Genomic DNA, 21,244 nt, shown 5'->3' with positions numbered 1-21,244 from the left:
CAATTACAGAATCGTTTTTAAGCTACTTTTTTAATTACGTTTCGCGGTGAACTGTGTCAAGTGGTCAGAGATCGGGACGCGGGTGTCAATTTAATTGAACTTGAATAGTTTGAATCGCGATTAAATGATACGAAAACGAATCCCCCACGACCCTGGAAACACCACGTACCTCCATTTTTTTCTTTCTCTCTTCTCATGGGTCGCCTTCCAGAGTCGCGAATTTCTTTCATTAAACGCGATATTTCTTTCAGCGAGGAACAGATTTTTTGCGATTACTGATTGTTTGGTTGGTTTCGAATTTATTGTCATAAGTGCGATTCAAGCTTCTAGCGCGTTCATTTGGCACAGTACGGTACAAAGCAAGAGAAACAATGTGTTTTAGGACTTTCCAAACCTTGAATCATTTTTAACTTCAAAGTTATTGCACCGAAAATTTCAGATTCCTAGATTGGACCAACGACGCCATTTTGAAAATATTTTTTCTCGCGTATCTGTCGAAATCGTTCTCAAATTCTGAATGTACTCAAGTGGTCCACTGTAGGAAATTTTATAATTTTTCTTTTTGCTCGAAATTGGTACTTTTAACGAGCTTATCTATTATTATTTAAATCAGGAACTCCCACAGTCTTTTGGAGAAATTTTCCCGCCTTTTCTCTTTTTCCAATATTTGCTTTCCAGTCGGGAAAATTAAATATCAAAAGCTAGACAACGATTTTCGGAAACGAGGAGCTCCTAATTCAAATTCGATTACTCGAAGAATTCCTTCGAGACTTTGCAAACACCCGCATAACGATCGTCTTCGACGTACAGGGCACTCGTTTTAATATTCTGACGTTAGAATATTTTTTATTTTCACCCTCTGTACTTTCTGGAATTGTTAAAATACACTCGTTCGTTTTTGCTTTTTGCTGTAATAATTTTCAAAAGTAATTGTGTGTTTCTTCTTTTTTTACATACAAAGGAAAATCAACCACTATTAAATAAATAATTTATAAACAACAGAAAAATAGAAAAAAGGTACCATAAAATAACAAATTTGTTGAACTCGAGAAAGAATATTCTAGCTAATATTGATCATGAAAATAAAAAACAAATATTTTTTTGTGATAAATAAGTACACGGTGATGTTTAAACGATCCAGGGTTGAAATGAAAATTATTGTAATGTAAGAACATTAAAACCAACAACTGTAAATTTTCTTAAATATCGATCGACACAACTTCTCTCCGAAAGTTTCATTTAATCTTGTATAAACTTCAAGGAACGATTCGGATTTACGTTGAATTTTTTTTTAGGGCAAACATGTTTTCTATCTCGAAAAAAAATTGCTGAAGCTCCGGTCGAAGGCTTCTTTATCTTCAATAAATACATACTTAAGTTTACTAAATTGATTTTCATGAAATAATTTTATCTTAGGGTTGCAATTTACCCTACTTTCGACCGGACTTATTAACAGTTAGGTATCTCGAAAACGTGGTGTCAAATTATAATCCCTGACATAGTATAATTAAACACTTATCAGTGTTTTAAATTTGTGAAAAAAGAAAATTTATTTAATTAATTTGTCCTGATCTTGCTCACATTTTTGCGATACGTTAAAAACTGTTTTGCGACTGAAAATATTATAATTAAAATTGTTTTGGACCCCCCCCCCCCCTCTTCCCTAATCGAAAGACATAATTAATGTCCATACACGTTCGAACAAATTGCTGTGGTCTCGTGTCCGAAATAAAAATAATTTGAGTTTTTCAAATGTCGAAAATTGTTTCAAAAAAGTTCGATACTCGAAATCACAACAATCGTGCACGGTGATATATTATAGAAAAACAATTGGAAAGAATCTTGACTTGTTCGTTGTCGCTGTTGAACAAAAGAACTCTTAGCTCCGTAGATTTTCTTTAATTTTCTAAACAATATCGCGTTGGGATTCCTTCGACGCGTGATCCCAGTTTCTGGAAATAGTAAAAAAGTCCAATCGCTTTTATAGCCTCTTACATTATCTTTCTATGTACATTTTATTTACACCTTAAGATTATTAACGCGTTCTATTCGTCTAGTTTGTAATTAAACACTTGTTTATCCATCCGAGAATCTTTAACCTTTCGTCTCAACTGTCGCCTTTCGTCGACGGCAACAACAATTAAACGTCTGCGACAGATTAACAATCGTTAAAATATCAATGCAACAATAGCTGATTATTCGTTGAATAATCTGTCAGGTTGTTGCACATGAAATGACTTCATCGTTTAATAACTAAACAAAAATTTCCTTTAAGGAATAGGGATTTTGTTGGATTATTTTTAGATTGTACAATTTTCATTATTTTCAATTGAAATAAATACTGTGCATGCTCGAAATATTAGTGAATATGTGTGCAAAATCTCGATGCAAAGCAATTCACGGTTTCCTTTGAAAAAAATACCAAAAATTCCTAAGATATAACAAAACCGAGTGTCAGAAATATCTCTTTATACTTTATTGGATTATTTTCAGATTGTACAATTTTCATTATTTTCAGTTGAAAAAAAATACTGTGCATGCTCGAAACATCAGTGAATATGTGTGCAAAATCCCAATGCAAAACAATCCACAGTTTTCTTTTTAAAAAATAACAAAAACAAGCTAAAAATTGCAAATCTAAAAACGCAGACATTTTCCTTGACAAACAAAACATAAATTCTAATGGATTTAAGAACAATAAAAATTACATTTGATCGAAATATAGTTCCCAAAAGTTGTATATTGTAAATTTGGGGATTTCAGACGTAACAACCTGTCGCTATCGTCAAAGTGAGACTTTAAAGTTTTACGGTCGCGGTATCGGGACGACGACCCTAACAGCAGCCTTTAACACGCTATTAATTATGGCATTTAGTCACTCTATCATAGAAAATTGTGTGCGTTCTTCCCTATCAATGTAGTGCAAAGTAAATTTCTTATCCGTTCGTTCCTCTAAGGGATGATTCCGACTTCCCGGAAGTCTAAGGACAACGATGCGGCTCCCGTTTTCGCTTCAATGTGCTTCGGCATTCACTGGACGATTTATCGATCAGGTAGCAAATACGTTTAGTCGATCTGCAAATACCACGTGCCCTGGAATCAATCTCCGATCGGTGGATTCACCCGAATGATTTATAAAAACCGGGCGAATTTTCAGAATCTTTTTAGTCCGTTTCGAAATCGTTAAAATTCGAAATTCTTCGAATTCGCCGTGTTCTCGTAAATTCGCGAATCGATAGTTTCTCGCCGGTCGATTCGAGGTTCGAACTAGTCGAATCGACGTCGAAAATGGAAATCGAAGGCAGCCCGCACGTGGCGTGCACACCTAACCCTTTATTATTTAGTTTCTGTTCGACGAAGAATCACGGAGCTTACCAATACGACGATACAAAAAGACGTCCATCGCGCTAACGACGCTTTCTAATGGCAGTATTTACGGAATACAAATTCGTCCTACTAATGTATAATATTTACAATCCATCGTGATGTAAGGCTTCGGTACCTTGGATCGTTAAGAACTACGATTTTCCAGCTATAATTAATACTGCGGACGTCGAAGAATTAGTGATTCGTCGAATCGCGTCGAGTCCGTGTTACAAAGAAACGATTCAAACGATCGAAAGAAATTTGTTTCAAAATATCCAGAAGCTGGCGAAAATCAACTAGGTTTTTGGCTATTCGATATTTACTCGCAACGGTTTTGCGCGAATTTTTGCTGAAGAATCGCAGATTCTCCGACACACGGTCGCTCGATTTAATATCAGAACACCCTGTATATTTATACTTGTTCCAAACGTTAAATCAATTTATAAATATTTGAAAAATTAATAGTGAGCTTACTTAATCAAAAATATAGGATCATAGAACTCAAAAATATTATTTTCCAGCAATTCATACCGAATTTGTTTAATTCAATATTATTTATTACCGTTACACTCAGGTGGAAAAACAAATTGCAAATTCAAGAATAAAATTTTCTTCTGTTCTCCAAGAACACGGAGTTCAAAAATACGTGTATCAAATTTTTAAATTCAAACAATGATTATTACTGTTACGACCAGATGGAACAACAAGTTGCAGATTAAGAATAAAATTCTCATTTCCAAGAAAATGGAGTCAAAAATATGTGTATTAAATTTTCAAAATTTAATTGTCTCGAAATCATCGTACGAAAAATTTTATTCCACATTTTTAACCCGTTTTATCAGAAATAATAATAGTAATTTATGTCGAACGGTGGATTGGAATATTAAATCTGGCGACCATAATTCTCGCACGAGACTCAACTAACGGACACCAACCGTGATAGTACATGTTTATACATGGCGCGCAATTAGGCGAACAAAACGAGCGAATCGGGAAAAAGAATCGTCGACAACTGACAAGTAACATCAACCACGTACTACGGCATTGAACAACGACGTCAACGGTTGTTCAATCAGCTACATCTATCAGCTTTAGAATTTGTATGCTTTACTTGTTCTTACAGTACTATTGGTTATTATTATTGTTATGTCTCGCGTGTCTCGATTGTTGTTACAAAATACAATATTTTCATACAGGCGAAGTACCGGGGGGGAGCCGTCACGAACTTTCCCTCGAGATTAACCTCCATTTTTTTTTAAAAAATACTTCCAATCAAGGGGGGGAGACGAAGCTGAATCAGCTGAGACTCGAGAAGTTTCTTTTTCAAATAAATTTTTCGACGAATTATTCTTATTTTTACATGAATTTTATTAATAATGATTAATAATGATTAAATGAAATTTCGATGCTAAATATTTCTCATTTTTTGTACGCAATGAATTTGTTCGAGCGTCCATAAAAAACATGGTCGCCATATTGAACGAAATATTCCAACTTTTCGATAGAGACTAAAAGTGTGTATTTAAACGAAACGAGACTCATCGACGAAGGAAGAATACGAAAAGTATTTGTGCTATAAAATTTAAATCCGCCACAAATACTTGTATTCTTCGAGTCGTGGAAAAAACAACCCCTTCGAATTCCGCTGTTCCATCGTCGTTGTGAAAAATTACCGCGAGCAATGATCGTAGAATAAAATCAATGATAAATAACCGTAATCTCGAGCGAGAATTTCGACGGTGCGAACACACCCGAACAATTATCCATTTCTCCACCTTAACGATACATTCGTACAAACGGGTACGTTACTAAATATTTAAACCCTAATCGATTACATATTAAGTTACACACTAAATTCGTGTCGTACAACGAACTATCTACGGATCGTGATGCCTAGAATAATTTCTCTTAACGTGTCGAGTAAACGGGATATATAAAACACGCGATCGTACGACGGGTTCGTTCGCGAAAGTTCATTTTTTTTTCCTTCTTTTTTCAACAAGGAAACACTCGGAACAATCGATTCCACGACGATTACGACGGTTCGACACCGCCATCTTGTTTATCTTCGATCCCTTCGAGCGTCCCAGAAACTCGAAAGTCGGCAAGGGTTTAACTAAAATTATCGTTACCTTTAATTAGCTTGTTCTTTTAAGATAACCCGATTAAGTAGTGGCAGCTTCGTATTACGATTTATTTGAGCAGACTATATAGGTATAAGTTTCTTCAAAATTCTCGGTCGCTTCTTCTCTGCAGAATACTCGAGCCAGGAACGATCGACTATTTCATAGTTTTTTTTCTTTAGTCGACGGTTGCGGAACGGAGGAAGATCCCCAGGAATTCTGTTACCCGGATAACTGATACTTTACTTAGGTGGTCGAATGTCAGTCGGATTTCGACACGAAAGCGAACGAGAATGTGGTGTCAGTCGAGGGTTTCCTCGGATCTTCCTCGCAATTTTCCTTATTTTTTTTTTTTTTTCTTATCGTGTCGTATACTTAACAATCGTTTTAGAAAATGGAGCCCTTTGACCGTAATTTCGCGTTATCGAACATCGATGGAAGTTGGAGGTTCCTGAGACTAGAGTGGGATTCCGGGTTGGTATCGAGTCACTTCCGGGCGTTGGTCCTTACTCTTTATCTACGGTGCAGGGCTCAGGCATAGACTATTGCGGCGGGCAATTCACCACCGTCGTGGTGGCAAAATCGCTGAACTTTTTGTCGATCGGGACCCGGTCGTCGTAAAGAGTCGGAGCTTGCAGGATAATACCAGCCGTGCCCACCAGGACCGCCAGGGTGAAGATCCACAGGAACAGTCTATCCAGGACCATCGCTACGTACTTCCAGTCCTCTTTCACCTTTTCACAAATTATTCACTCTTCAATCCCAACCCCCACGCCAAAAATCGGAATTCAAATTTTCAGCTACCATTTTTAATTTTCATTTTTCTCAAAGATACTCAGGAGTACTCGAGACATAATTATGAATTTTTAGGATTGCAAATCGTGGAGTGAAAATAATACTTTTCACAAATTATTTATTCTTCGATTTCAATCGAGAAATCGAAATTCAAATTTTTATCCAAATTTTCGATTCTTACCAGATTTCAATTTTCAGATCATTTTCAATTCTTATTTTTCTCAGAAATATTCAGGAGACAAATTTTCTCAAAAATACTCCAGACAAATTATGAATTCTTAAGATTGCAAAATTTGGGGTGGAAATAATATTTAGAGTTTCCAATATTTACTTTAAACTAGATTCGAAAATCACCAAGTAGTTCTAGTCCTCATTCACCTATTCACAAATTATACACTCTTCAATCCCAACTCACAAGCGAGAAATCGAAATTCAAGTTTTCATGGGCCTCTTTCAATTTTTATTTTTCACAAAAGTAGACAGGAGTTCTTAAAAAATGTTATAAATTTTTGAAATTGCAAAATATGGAGTGAAAATAATACTTTTCACAAGTAATTCGCTCTTCAATCCCAACCCTCACGTCAGAAATCGAAATTCAAATTTTCATCCACCATTTTCAATTTTCATTTCTCTCAAAAATACTCGGGAGTTCTTAAAAAATATTATAAATTTTTGAAATTGCAAAATATGGAGTGAAAATAATACTTTTCACAAGTAATTCACTCTTCAATCCCAACCCTCACGTCAGAAATCGAAATTCAAATTTTCATCCACCATTTTCAATTTTCATTTCTCTCAAAAATACTCGGGAGTTCTTAAAAAATATAAATTTTTGAAATTACAAAATGTGGAGTGAAAATAATACTTTTCACAAATTATTCAGTCTTCACTTCCATCCCTCACGTGGGAAATCGAAATTCAGGTTTCCATCAATTTTTTTCAATTTATATTATTCTCGAAAATATTCAGGAGTGCTTGAGATAAATTGTACATTCTTAAGATTGCAGAACAAGGGGTGGGAATACTACTTAGAGTTTCCAATTCTTACTTTAAATTAGATTCGATAATCACCACGTACTTCTAGTCGATTTCCACCCTTTCACAATTTATTCACTTTTCAAAGAAATTCAAATTTTCATCGACAATATTTTAATTTTTACTGATTTCAAATATACTCAGGACTACTCGAAAAAAATCATACATTGTTAAGATTGCAAGGATGGGAATAATACCTATAATTTCAGTTTTTTACTTTAAATTAAATGCGAACGTACAGTAAACTACCTTAAGAAATTTTTTTTCGTTTTTCACCCGAATGACTATGGCTTGGTTGATAAATAATAAATAGAATCTACATAAAAAAAAATCGTTTCTTCAAAAGTACAATATTGACGAGAATAGTTTGAAAGAAAGGAGTTCGTTAATATTCCCGTTCTTAAATTCGTAAAAAATGTTAGAAAGATAATAAAAATACCTTGGTTGAATCTTCGATCATTTTGGTATGCTCCGCGATGAAACGCACGCAGATGCAAGACTTGTGAATTTCTGGCGGGCAACGGGAGTGGGAAAATGTGGGGGGACTTCGTAGAACTGGACTTTTAACTTCCTCGATCCCTGCTTCACCGGAAAGGGAAAGATTCTCGCATTCGGTGTGAAGCGGAAGCGGTGGTAACGTTGGTCCATGAATTAAGCAACTTCCACCGAATCTTGCACCGTCCGTGAGACTGAATTGCAAACGAAACAATACAATTGTAAGTAAAAAGTTTTTGTTTATTCGTACTATAATACATTCCTTTTGGGAGTCCAAGGAAACGTGGAATAAAAATCACAGCCACTCCAAATGTATCATTTTTCTTTCCAGTAAAATGTAATAATTTTCTAAAGTTATCTATTATACAGGATGTTCGGCCACCCCTGGGAAAAATTTTAACGAAAGATTCTAGAGGCCAAAATAAGTCAAAAATCAAGAATACCAATTTGTTGATTGAAGCTTCGTTAAAAAGTTATTAACAAAATTACTGTCAAAAAATATTAATACAATTTGTCCACGTACACGAATTTTTTTCTCAAAAGCGCGTAGGATTTCGGGAGTATATGTGTTCACCAAAAATGATTGTAATTGACCACTGCAACCGAAAATAATTTTTTCAAAACGATTTGGAATTTTTTAATTTTGTTGAAAAATTTCACACCTTTTCGAATTTTTTTCTCGAAAGTGGGTAGGATTACGGGGGTATGTGTATTCACCAAAAATGATTGTAATTGACCCCTGCAAATAAAAATAATTTTTCCAGAACTATTTGAAAATTTCTTTTTCGCCGAAAAATTTAGGCACCTTCCCCCTGTCGATTTTTCTTAAAAATTCCTTTTTCATTTTTAGTAATTTTGTTTGACGCCCTACAGAAAAGTTGTCTAATACTTTTTTGTAGGTACTCATGAGCTCTACCTCAGAAAAAAGTTTCATTGAAATATATTTACTATTATAGGAGTTATGGCTGCTTGAAAATTGGACCATTTTTATGGGGTTTTTCTCATTTTGCGGGGTCGAGGACCAACTTTTCGAATATTTTTGCGATTTGTACATATTCCCCATCAAAATACGCGTAGTTTGCTTTTTTAAACATTAAAATCGTCCAATCCGTTCAGAAATTATGACGTTTTAAAGATTCGCATGAAAATTTGGGCAGACATTTCTGGGCAGAAATTATATTTTCGGTAAGGAATTTTTTTCTCGAAAGTGAGTAGGATTTCGGGGGTATGTCTATTCATCAAAAATGATTGTAATTAACCCCAGCAACTAAAAATAATTTTTTTAAGAAGATTTGAAATTTTTTAATTTTGTCGAAAAATTTTCTGGTCGGTATGAAATTTTAAACGTTAATAACTTTTTAACGAATCCTCAATCAACAAATTGGTATTCTTGATTTTCGTCTTATTTTGACCTCTAGAATCTCCCATTCAAATTTTTTCCCAGGGGTGGCCGAACACTCTGTATATTTTACTGGAAAAACGATACATTTGGAGTGGCTAGAATTTTGGAAAATTATAATTATAAATTATCGTGTGTACCTGGAAGGTGAGAGGTCTTCTTTCGAAGGAACACGACTATGAAATCGTTTAGGTGTTAGGTGCTCTTCACTGTCCTCTTGAGTGGATGAACGATAAGGATAATAGCAAGCCTTTTCTTTTCCTCCGACAGTTCTCATTAAAACTCTGCTTGAAGTATATCTGTGAGCGAAATGAAAGTTATAAGACGAGAGTTAAGAGGCTCATTTAACAACAAACGCTATTATCTAAAACGTGCAAGCATATTTAATATAGAAGAAAAGTAACAATATTTAAAGTTTATTTTTTAATCAGGTTGATTAGAACGAAATATTTATTTAAATATTTGATGTAATAAATCCTCACCTATTTGTATCAAATTTATATTGAGGCCTTCGCATAGCCAGCAAGCGAGGAAGAATGTGAATGAAAACTCTTTTCACCCAAGGAGCCATTTTGTGCGTTTGCGGTGACCGGAAGTGGACATTGAGGACAACAACGGTGACACTTATACTGTAAAATAATGAAAGAAACGGAGACGATTTAGTACTAATTTTTAGTAAAATTAAACAATTTACAATATTTATGCAACATACGTCATTATTAATACATTTAAACAATAATCGATTACGGGCTACGATTTAAATTGGACTGGAATCCTTTGACTAGACTTGGAACCATTTATCGGCCTTGGAACTCGCTTTTCCACCCACGCCTTCTTATTCCTCTTTTATGTTTGTCCTTTGTTCGCCTCCCGGAATTCGTATTACTCGGTTAGGGAGGGATTAAACTCGTATTATCGTGTTCCATAAATAACAAATTTTATTATCGGCAAATTCAAATATAGTTTCTCTCTACCATTTACCATAAATTAATAGCGTTCTTCCGTTTAAACTAAATTCTATTTCCCAAACAGGTATTAATATTTCACGGAACACGCCATCTTTATTCAAAGTTCGAGAATATTGTTTCGCGCCATTTATTTTGTCCCCTGGTTAAAAAGATCACTTAAGAATTTTCTCGAGGCCATATTTTTCCTAAATTCCAAAATCGTCGACCTTTTTCGAAATCTAAAAGACGAATTCAACCATCTGTAATACGCTGACCTTTGGATGACGTTGGGATACAGAAGTGAACTTCTGTATTTCAGCCTTCTTTAATGTTAGATATTTTTTTTATGTATAATTTTGTAAAATTTATTCGATATCTCAAGCGAAACAATTACTGCAAGTGGAGGAATTTTTAAAATAATTATCATTGCAGTGCAAACAAGGTTCATCGTCGAGCAAATGAATTTGAAAAACACTCAATTTGTAAAATGAAAAATTACTTAAGTGTACCGGATAAATTTTAATTGGTCGTGGTTATAATTAAAAAAAAAAAATTGACGAGTTTCTGAATTCTAGACGCAAATAATGGAGAATGAGGATAATAATTCATCGAGCAGAAAATAATAACGAGGAAATAATCGTTTCGCAGCAATGTTTAATCGCTTGTTATTAAAATCGCCTGGTCTTCTCGCGTCTTCCCCATTATTTTTCTTTGTGCATTGGCGTCGTTAAGAAATTCCCTCCGTTCCTCTCTGTCCTTAGATTTTTTGCAAAGCTCCGCGGAGCGTTCTTTTCCCGTGACTGATGGGCGCAATGATGATGAAGTGACTTGCGTAGGACGTGACGCAGGCAATTCCCGGAGAAAAGGCGAACAAAAAGTATCTTGAATAAAAAACGTTGAGCTTTTGAAGCTCCCGGTTCGTTAGGAATCATCCGACGATTACTTTTTTCGCGGGGCGCGTTCGATGCTAAAACGTATGCGTAATCAGAGTGGTCGATCGTCCATTTTATCTGGACGATCGATACCCCGTGGTATGTAAAACAGAATTTTGTGATCCATTCTTCGTGGATTTGCTGGAATTTTCCCAAGAATTTTTTAGTAATCGTTATGTACATATTATTATTTATTTATTTCCTTTTTTTAAATTAAGATCCTTACAAAATTTTTTGTAGAAAACAGTGAGCCACCTAAAATGGTTTCTCAATTCGTCAAAAATGGGATCCTTTTCTTACTAGAACTGAACATTTATAGATAAATATTTCATGTTTATTTTAAAGTTGTTAAAAAACTTTTTTCTTATCAGAACGTTTGTAGATATTTTTCAATATTAATTTCACCAGCTTTCTAAAATGTATTTAAATATCTATCGAAAAATTGTCAAGGACCTCTCGAGTAATTTTTCCCTTTAAAAAATGTCTATATTGTTATTCTTCAGGCCCCAGAGGGTTGATAGTCTATAGAAAAATGGCGTTTATGTCACCAAAAACGTTGGACAGGATTCTGAGATATCTTGTAATAATTAAATGCACTTTCAACAGGTTTTGCGTTTTTTCCAATTTAATATTTATAGTGGTGGCGATATAAGGAATCTGAGAATCCGTTTGCTTCCGTCGATGCATTTAATCTCTGACTATACGTTCTACTTTTTGCCACGCTTTATCTCGCATCCTTTGCCGAAAGCCGTTCCACTTGGATTCAAAGGCCGTTCATTTTTCACGCGAGCACACAGTTGCAACCGCATGAATTCTAATCGCGTTCGAAAAACCAGCTCACGTTTCTGGAGCGCATTCTCGAGAAGTAAACGAAAGGAAAACTTATGGCGCTGACCGAGCGATAACGCCGAGCCTTCAACCTGAAAATCCGTAAGATACTGTTCGCCAAACTTTTAACGACATCTAGTTTGTTTCTTCTTCTATTTATGACGGGGAGCACCCAGCGAAGAACGATTCCAGCTTTCCCCCCCCCCCCCCCCCGAAATTTTTCATCGAGCCTTCTATAAAATATTTTATTGAATTAGGTTGCTATCTTTAGTAGATTTTTATTATTATATACCGTTATTATTAGTTTAATAAATGAAGGGGAAATTTTAAAAAATTGTATAGTTCGATTTTTTAAAGCGAGGATCCGAAACGTTTCTTCGGCTGGGCCTGTCGCTAGTCCTCTGTAAAATATTTTATTATTCCCTTCCATGAATTAAGTTGCTATCTATAGTAGATTTTTATCATTATATACGGTTATTATATAAATGTAGAGGAAGTTTCTTAAAATTGTATAGTTCGATTTTTTAAAGCGAGGATCCAAAACGTTTCTTCGGTTGGATCTGTCGGTAGTCCTCTGTAAAATATTGTATTATTTCCTTCCATTAATTGGGTTCTTACTAATATAATAAACACAGTGAAAGTTTTTAGAAATTGTATAGTTCGATTTTTTAAAACGAGGATTCGAAACGTTTCTTCGATTGGATCTGCCGGTAGTCTTTTGTAAAATATTATCTTATTCCCTTTCATTAAATGGATTCTTATTAATATAATAAACATAGTGGAAATTTTTAGTAACTGTATAGTTCGATTTTTTAAAGCGAGGATCCAACATATTTCCTCGGTAGACGTAATTATTATAGAGAAAATGTTAATTTGGTTCCGTGGACGGAGTACGAATATAAAACGCAAATTTCCAGCATTTCAAGGTACCCTGTCGTTCGTTTCAGTTAAAAGAAGCGTATAATTCAATTTTCTTACACCATTGGCGATACTCTACTGGGTGAGTGGGAGGTATTATATGACCTAGGCGTCACCTTTACCCCGACTTCCGCTATCACACTTCCAACGTGTAAAGGATACGCCATTAAAGCCCTAAACAAGGGTTTATTATCCGACATTTTGCCTATTTGAATGCTTCCTCGCTTTCAACACCATAAATTTCCATTATACCTTCGAAGCCCAGAGTAAAACCAGATTTGGACGAAATTTATTTCAAACAGTAATTCAAAAATTGGAGAAAAGTAAGGAAGCGTAAAAGAAGAGAACTTGAATTTTCTTCTGTTTTAAATGCATACAAAAATCAATTAAACATTATTATTATAAATGTCGTTGGTATATGGAGTGTCCTGAAAGGATAAAAAAAATTTGTAAAATAAGTTAATTCTGTATCGAATTCTGCATCTTCAAATTTCTGTTCGATTCATTGAAAAAGTGGAAACATAGTTTTTAATGTTACATGAATATTTTATAAATTTCTGTAAAGTATAGTTTAATAGGTTAATCAATATTTTATTTTTTTATTTATAAATGGCGAGGTTCGAGTCTGGCGAATTCTTCGTGGTCGATTGTGCTGAATTTTTGAAATTTGAGAAGACAGATATAACAAACATGGACGTTAGGTGTATAATTTGCAAGTTATCATTGTTTCTGATTCTCATACTCGACGTTCCAGAGACGAACGAGCTGGACACAGATATCGTCGCTCGGACCAGTGTCTATGATAATTAGCCACAGCATTACTGCAATCAGTAATCTGTAGTTAGGTCGCTAACTGCGCATATCATGTTGTAGGTTATGCTAATGTACAGAAACACTGAAATTTAGCTGGTTGAGTTGACACGTGCGTATTTTTCCAAGCGTGAAGTAACAAAACCTTCCTTTTAATTTCAAATTTATGGTCCATGAAAAGAAATGAAAAATGTTGACAAAATTATTATACAATCTACCAAAATTATACAAAAATATAGAAACAAGTTGTTCGCTTATTTGATCTATTTTATTATTTATATCAAGTTCTCAAAATTCTCGAGATTTCACCAGGCTAATAAAAATTAATAAAGAAATTTTTCATCTAAAAATCGTATAAAAGTAAAGAAGTAAGTCGCTGGTTTATTTAGCTTGTTATATTATTTATATCAAGTTCTCAAAATTCTCGAGACTTCACCAGGTTAATCAAAATTAATATAGCATTTTTTTGGATAAAAATTGATAGAAAGAAAATACAAATGTTGGAATATCTTACTAAATCTTGAAACTTTATAAATATGCATTCTGTGACAATACGGAAATTTGTAAAAGAAACAGATCTTCTCGAACATTCTAAAACACACGAATGGTGATGGAAGTTTTCCGTTCACACCGGAAACAGCAGTTCTAACTCGCATCTCGTGATCATGCACGATTACACGACCTTCCTTCAAAGGTTGCATAGGGGAAACTCCATGAATTCTAAATTACTGGCGAAACGTTTCCACGAATTCCGGTCGCACAGTTAACGATGATGACTTTTGTGATCGTTGGAAAGACACAAAGCGTACACGGTGGTCTCTTGAAGAGCAATCTAGAAGTCAATCCTTAACGAATTCCTGCCCTTTATAAATATTTAGCGACCCCTGTTGATCTGGCTTTAATCTGAACTTTCCACACCTCCCCCTCCCTCTTTAATCCCACGGTTGACCAGATTTCAAATTTTGCGGTTCAAACGACTCAAAAAATAATCCAATACGCATGAAACATACAATTTCCTAGGTTTTTAGAATTTACATACCGATAATAATGAAAAATTACTGATTTATTTATTTATTTTTTTACGATCGCTTTATATTTTGAAAATTCTATGTTAGATCTATTTTTGTACATTTCTTATATTCGTTTCTATTAAATAAAAAGGTCGTACTAAAATAAACAAATTTAATTTTGTTTCTCTTTAAAATTTATTAAAGCATTCGAGAATAGTTCATCGATAAAATTGCACAGTGAGACCGATTATAAAATTATTATTAAATAACGTATTGTTTGAAATTTATTTAAAAGTGTTGTCGTTGGGAATTACTATTTTCGTGACATTGTAAAATTTAATGGAGAAATGTGAACGTAATTCTATTCTTAATTAACGGACCTATTGTGCGGGCCGAAAAACAATGCCACGAAGAATCGCATTTACGATCGAGGTCGTATGGAACGCTCCCGTTAATGCTTTTTGATATTAACGCGGCCTGCGTAGATCTCTGTAAAAATAATGCAACACTATACACTCGTGTACAGAGGGATAACTAAACAAAGTGACAATGGGCCGCCCTTTCAACTCCTATTCTTATTATGCTTCGCTTCGATCGCGACTGAGACTTTAAACGCAATACCGGAAGAAACAGTTCCGTTTCTCGCCAGAAAAATATTGCACGAGATTCCTCTTACTCCCCAATTTTAATATTTATTTATTCCATCACTTTATTCGTATAGTAAATAAAACAAATTAGAATCTGTATAATATATTATTGCTAGAAACTATTTATAAAAATTGTAAAATACGTTTGCTTCGTGAGAAATATTTCGGTTGGAACAGCGTTGAAGAAAGTATCGGGCGTGGAAATTTTTAAAGTTTTCCCAGATATTTTTCAGCCCCCGTCAAAGTTTCGTAGAACGTTCTTTGTCTACCAAGGCAGTTTCATTCGACAATTCTCGCTATAACATAACTTTTCCCATAACTTTGGGATTTGGTTTACGCGGTTGTTTTACAGGGAACGTCGCCACCGACACAGAAGTATTTTCCAAGGCATTCACGAAAGCTTTCCAGCACGTGATACTCATCTCTGATGTGTAAACACTATCTCAAAGTTTATATCGAAACACGGCAGACCTTACTCTCCTGTTGCGGATGAATCTTTCTCTAAACTGAAACAGTGTTACGGTTTCTATTGCGTTTTTATCTTTCGAGTTTGTAACTACAGCTATTTCGAACAAAGGACCGAGAAATCATCGCCTTTCCTTCAGATCCTTTCAGTAATATCACAAAGATCGAACAAACTATTCCGTCAAAAGATTATTTCATTTAAACTTGAAGAATTCTGTATATTGGTCCATAGTCGGAACAGTTTGTTTCAGTTTAATCATGGGTTTCTATTTATTCTACTCTGCAAGGATAGTAAAACTAAAAGCGAATGATTCTAGATGAAAAAGTGTATCAAAAATGTAGAATACAATTTTTTTATACGAAGCTTCATTTTAGAGAAGATCAAGCTTAGAATAAAACTTGTGTATCTAAGTAGAAACACTGAATATTGGTCAGACGTGGACATCAAATGTTCGGACTGAATTATCTCATTAAAAAGACACCGCTAGAAAAAATAGAATTCTATATATTCGACTCGTTTTCGATCACAGAATCACATATTGCCCACTTATAGTACTCATTCTGCATTAGTTTACATAGAATCTGAAAATTTGTCGGATATCTGTTCGATTGAATAAGATTTGTTGGCACGTCTGACTAATATTCGTTGCTTCTACTTATGCTGATGTTCAGGGATAGTTAACCGAGAAGAGGATGATTCTAGATGAAAAAATGGATCAAAAATATGGAATAGAATTTTTTCATACGAAGCTTCGTTTTAGAGAAAATCAAGGTTACAATTAATCTTGTGTATCTAAGTAGAAACAGTAGATATTGATCAGACGCGGACATCAAATGTTCGAACTCAATTATCTCATAAAACAAGCATCGAAAGGAAAAATGGTATTCTATATTTTCGACTTGTTTTCGACCATAGAATAACATATTCTTCATTATTCTAAATAGAATCTAAAAATTCGAATATTTGTCTGACCTTATCCATGTTTCTACTTATGCTGAGTTCAAATATTGTCAACCGAGAACGCGGTGCTTCTGATCGAAAAAATGAGTGAAAAGTGTGGAATATAATTAATTTTTGATTGATTTCTTTAAATAGAATCACCACATAAATTTCTAGCAGAAGTTTAGTGAACTGATAAAAATTTTCTTCCAGTAATTTTTTTGTTCTCTACCATTTTATGAGAATATGCATAACAGTGTAGTCAATTATATCATGTCAAAATTTACTTTGTTCGACTAACGACATCGTTGTTCGTCCCATCCAGCTGGTCAGAGAAAATGATAGAAATAGAGGCATAAATAAAGAGAATACGAAAGAAGGGATAGAAGAACAAAATTTGCGGCGTCAAGTCGCCTCGCGGAGCATTAATATTTGCGTGGTTCATTTAACATGGTAAACCAACCATCCTGAAACATCTCTGCTCCGCTTCTCGACTTGAAACAGATTTCACGACGGGGGTTAATCTCAATTTCCCCACGATTTGCGATGCAATTTGTACTGAATTCAAGTTTCTTTCATACGACACTATGTTATCAAAAAAATCGACTTTGAATACTCATGAAGCACGCGTTTAAGTAGAAATAGCTAATAATAGCCAGACACATAAAACACATCTTGTTTAAAAGGACCAGGCAGTCAGATTGAGCCCTTTTTTGGCCTTTAATTCCTGAATAGTAATACTTTCGAAAAAAAATTTGTTAAAAATTGATTTTCTGACTGCCTGGTACCCTTAATCGAACACGTATTCGACAAATTTTCAAATTTTATTCAATATAATGTAATTTTACAATTAAAAACGAGTCGAAAATATAGAATACTATTTTTCCTTACGATGCTTCTTTCATGAGATAATTGAGTTCGAACATTTATTGTCCACGTCTGATCAAAATTTAGTGATTCTACTTAGATACACAAGATTAATAGTAAGCTCTATTTTCTCCAAAACGAAGCTTCGTATGAAAAAATTGTATTTTACATTTTTGATCTATATTTTCATGTAGAGTCATGCTCTTCTCGGTTGATTGGCCTCGAACATCCGCATAAGTAGATACAGCGAACATTAGTTAGATATGCCAACAAATTTTATTCGATCAAATAGATATCTGACAAATTTTTAGATTGTATGTAAAATAATGCAGAAATGAATACTATAATCGGACAGTTTGTGATTCTATGATCGAAAATGAGTCGAAAATGTAGAATACTATTTTTCTGTACGATGCTCCTTTCATGAGATAATTCAATTTGAACATTTGATGTCCACGTCTGACCAATATTCAGTGTTTCTACTTAGATACACAAGTTTTATTCTAAGCTTGATCTTCTCTAAAACGAAGCTTCGTATAAAAAAACTGTATTCTACATTTTGGATACACTTTTTCATCTAGAATCATTCTCTTCTCAGTTAACTATTCTTGGACATCAGCATAACTAGAAGCAACGAATATTAGTCAGACGTGCCAACAAATCTTATTCAATCGAATAGATATCCAACAAATTTTTAGATTCTATTTAGCTCAAGTTCTACGTTGAATATTTCTGAACTTGAACTTTCTCTTTCGAACTGAAGTTATGAATTGTTTAGAGGGCTCTCTTCAACTACATTTTCCTCTTCAACGGTGGTCGTTTCTCCTTTCTTACGACGACCTGTTCGAGTGGACAGTGACGTCGTTACTCTCCCTAAGTAAATTTCATCACTTTGAGTGCCGCTCTTTCTTGGCTCCGGGCTTGTTATGGTTTAACCGGGGACGCGCAATAGCTTCTCGATGTCAAAACGTGGCGACGGCTGACGAAGGCACGGAAGTCAACACAAAGGGCGATTCACTTCCGTGGAAACGCGCCGTTCGCGAATCCTCGATGAAAGAGGAACAATGCGTGGCATCTACAGCACCTCTCAAAAGTATAGCAATTTATTCTGGGCGTGTTAGGTCGATAGATCCACATCTGGCCTTATGTTAATGTAAAAAATATATATAACGTATATCCTCTTTTACGTTCGAAACTCTGTAACTTTCTGGTCTCTTGTATACAGGGTGTTCCGCATTTTTCCGTACACACTTCAACAGTGTATTTTACAAGTAAAAATAAGACTAAAATGTTATATAACAAACAATTCATAAATGCTTCGTTAAGAAGTTATGACAAAAATATAAACTATGAAACTCGATTGAGATTCAGAACATTAAAATAAAAAAAAAATGTATAATAAAATAAAATCAATCTTTTACAAACATTCGATATCGTGAGTTTCTTTGCAATTTAGTGGACATAAACTTGAACAATAGTTCAAAATTTTATGACAACAAAAAGTTGTCATCGAAGAAAGAATATTTCAGCACCCAAGATAAACGATAGTAACTACACTCTGATAAAGAAATGTTTTAGTTATCCACATAGTTCTACGTAAAATCTATATTTTCGTGCCTCAACCAGCAGTTATTCTCTTTATTACATCACATTTCATATTTTTACCTTAGTATTATTTTTACTTGTAGGACACACTGCTGAAGTGTGTACGAAAAAATGGGGAAAACCCTGTATTTGGTGGTCCAGGAATAACTATGTTTCCCTGTGAACTAATATCTTCTCCAAAAGTGACTCTAAAAATGTTTAGAAACGTCGATAAAACGGGAAAAGTGAAACTAAAAAATATGATGACTCGTTGGTCGAGCCTCGACCGTATCGTTCCGATTAAGATTCAATCGAAGGGTGGCGCAGAGTAATCAACGAACTCCGACCCCTCCCCTCCCCCACTCCCCAATGGAGCCGAAACGAACGATTTGCAAGTTGAACACGATTTAACTTTCAAATAGTACCGGGCGAGATCAGTCCCGTTTCCTCTTTGCCTCTTTTTTTACCCCCAGCGCCCGGGGAAACTAATCTTTCGTCTGTCGTGCAAGTGCGCGAATATAGACGCTAAGCTCATCATTATTCAGAGGGCTTTCGCGAATTAATCACTCCAGAACAAGTGTCCAATACAAAGCCAGTCGGCGAAAGTATATTAGAGAAACGTTTGTTATATCGGCGGGACAAAAAGATGAAAAGCAAAAGCGTGTTTCTTAGGGTTGCCATCAATCTTCCCAGGTGTCTCGTACAGCGATTTGCTAAACACAAGATACTGTTCTTACGATTGATGTTGCCCAATGACAAACGGTTCCGAGATTGAAGTTAATCCGCAGGAAGAATTTCCTCCGACAGTGAACTTCTTAAGCTTGAAATTTATCTTGGGGGAAAGCTACTTGGAAAGCTCCGTGTTGTTAGTAAAGAAATAGAGCTATAGCTGCAAATTTTTTTATTTAAAAAGTTAGAGACAATCTACGTTGTTGGATACGGGTCTGTTAATTTTTATAGAATTTTTGGTTGCAAAAATCAATTTTTAACAAGTTGGGAAAGTTTATAGAAACTGATGGTCTATTGGAATCCTCGAGTGTCTTCAAGATGAAATATACTTTACAGTTTGAGCTCGGTATCTTTTATTCTATTCAACAGAAATTTATTTAAAAAATCAGGGCTAATCTACATCACTCAGTACGTATTTTTAAATTTTTACAGAATTTTTGACTGCAAAACAAATTTTTAAAAAATTGAAAGAACCGTGCGTGCCTTATTATACATATTAATTCCTTATTTTCTTAAAAAAATTAAAAACTCATATTTTGTAATGTTCTTAACTAACAAAATACCGTGGTATATGAAACACTGCTTCCGTAACCAAAATATAAAAAAGCAATTTGCCAGAATACAAAAATGAAGGGAAGAGAATAACGAGAAAGAAGTTATGATGGCGAGTTGTGGAGAGCAAAGGCTGGATATGGAAAGGAAAAGTCGAATGGAAAGTTTTCGTAGAATTGATAAGACCGCATTCGAACTTTAAACAAGTTTGAAACTTGGACGTCGTCGCCGCGACACTCCGTTCAGGCGTCTATCGTTGTATTAAATGGCGAGACGAAGGTGTTACAAAGTTTTACAATTTTTTAGTTGCGAGTTCACGGCTCGATTGGGTATCCTTTTTTTTTTACTACTTTCCAGCCCGTTCTGTTCCTCTTCCCCTCCTCCCCCCTCTTCGATGAAACCATTTTGCATGAGACCGAAGCGTGCAATTTCCTCTTACTCAGGTTCTTTCTGACATAATCGAACATCCTTCGAAACAACCATCGCGAGAAGAGACGGGCGATCGATCCAGGTGGAAATAAAAGTTTCATACGAAAGAAAAGGAATTACTTTTCTTTTACCTGTTGTTTCCAACGGTATCTCCAATTGTTACGTTACTATCAATTGTACTTTGTTAAATTGGCAATCAATGATAAATAAGTTGCTACTGATAATTATTTATTGGAAAAGGTTTCTCAGTAGTTCCTTACAAATTAAACATTCCAATGGCGCTGAATTAGGCTACGCTCGTGAATACTAAAATACAGGCGTACGAAAATGCGGAGGAATTTGAAAGTTTAATTGCAGGGCACTTGTTATATAG

At 34.8% G+C, this 21,244-nt stretch overlaps 1 protein-coding gene across 4 annotated transcripts in view; it reads right to left on the bottom strand.

Moving 5' to 3' along the window:
- Window positions 1-1,662: 1,662 nt before the first annotated feature.
- Window positions 1,663-21,244, bottom strand: part of Nachralpha4 (nicotinic acetylcholine receptor alpha4) — a 156,504-nt gene continuing 136,922 nt past the window's right edge. For all 4 annotated transcript variants that reach the window (XM_076769302.1, XM_076769310.1, XM_076769320.1 and 1 more), the window contains 4 exons: window positions 9,696-9,842; window positions 9,354-9,512; window positions 7,759-8,008; window positions 1,663-6,223 (listed from right to left, as the gene is read on the bottom strand). In XM_076769302.1, the coding sequence (XP_076625417.1) occupies window positions 6,032-6,223; window positions 7,759-8,008; window positions 9,354-9,512; window positions 9,696-9,842 (748 nt within the window). In that variant the 3' untranslated portion in view covers window positions 1,663-6,031. The remainder of the gene's footprint in view (window positions 6,224-7,758; window positions 8,009-9,353; window positions 9,513-9,695; window positions 9,843-21,244) is intronic.

This window comes from Colletes latitarsis, chromosome 1 (assembly GCF_051014445.1).
Source record: "Colletes latitarsis isolate SP2378_abdomen chromosome 1, iyColLati1, whole genome shotgun sequence".
NCBI classification, from domain to species: Eukaryota; Metazoa; Arthropoda; class Insecta; order Hymenoptera; family Colletidae; genus Colletes; species Colletes latitarsis.
This window is presented reverse-complemented; position numbering and strand designations above follow the sequence as displayed.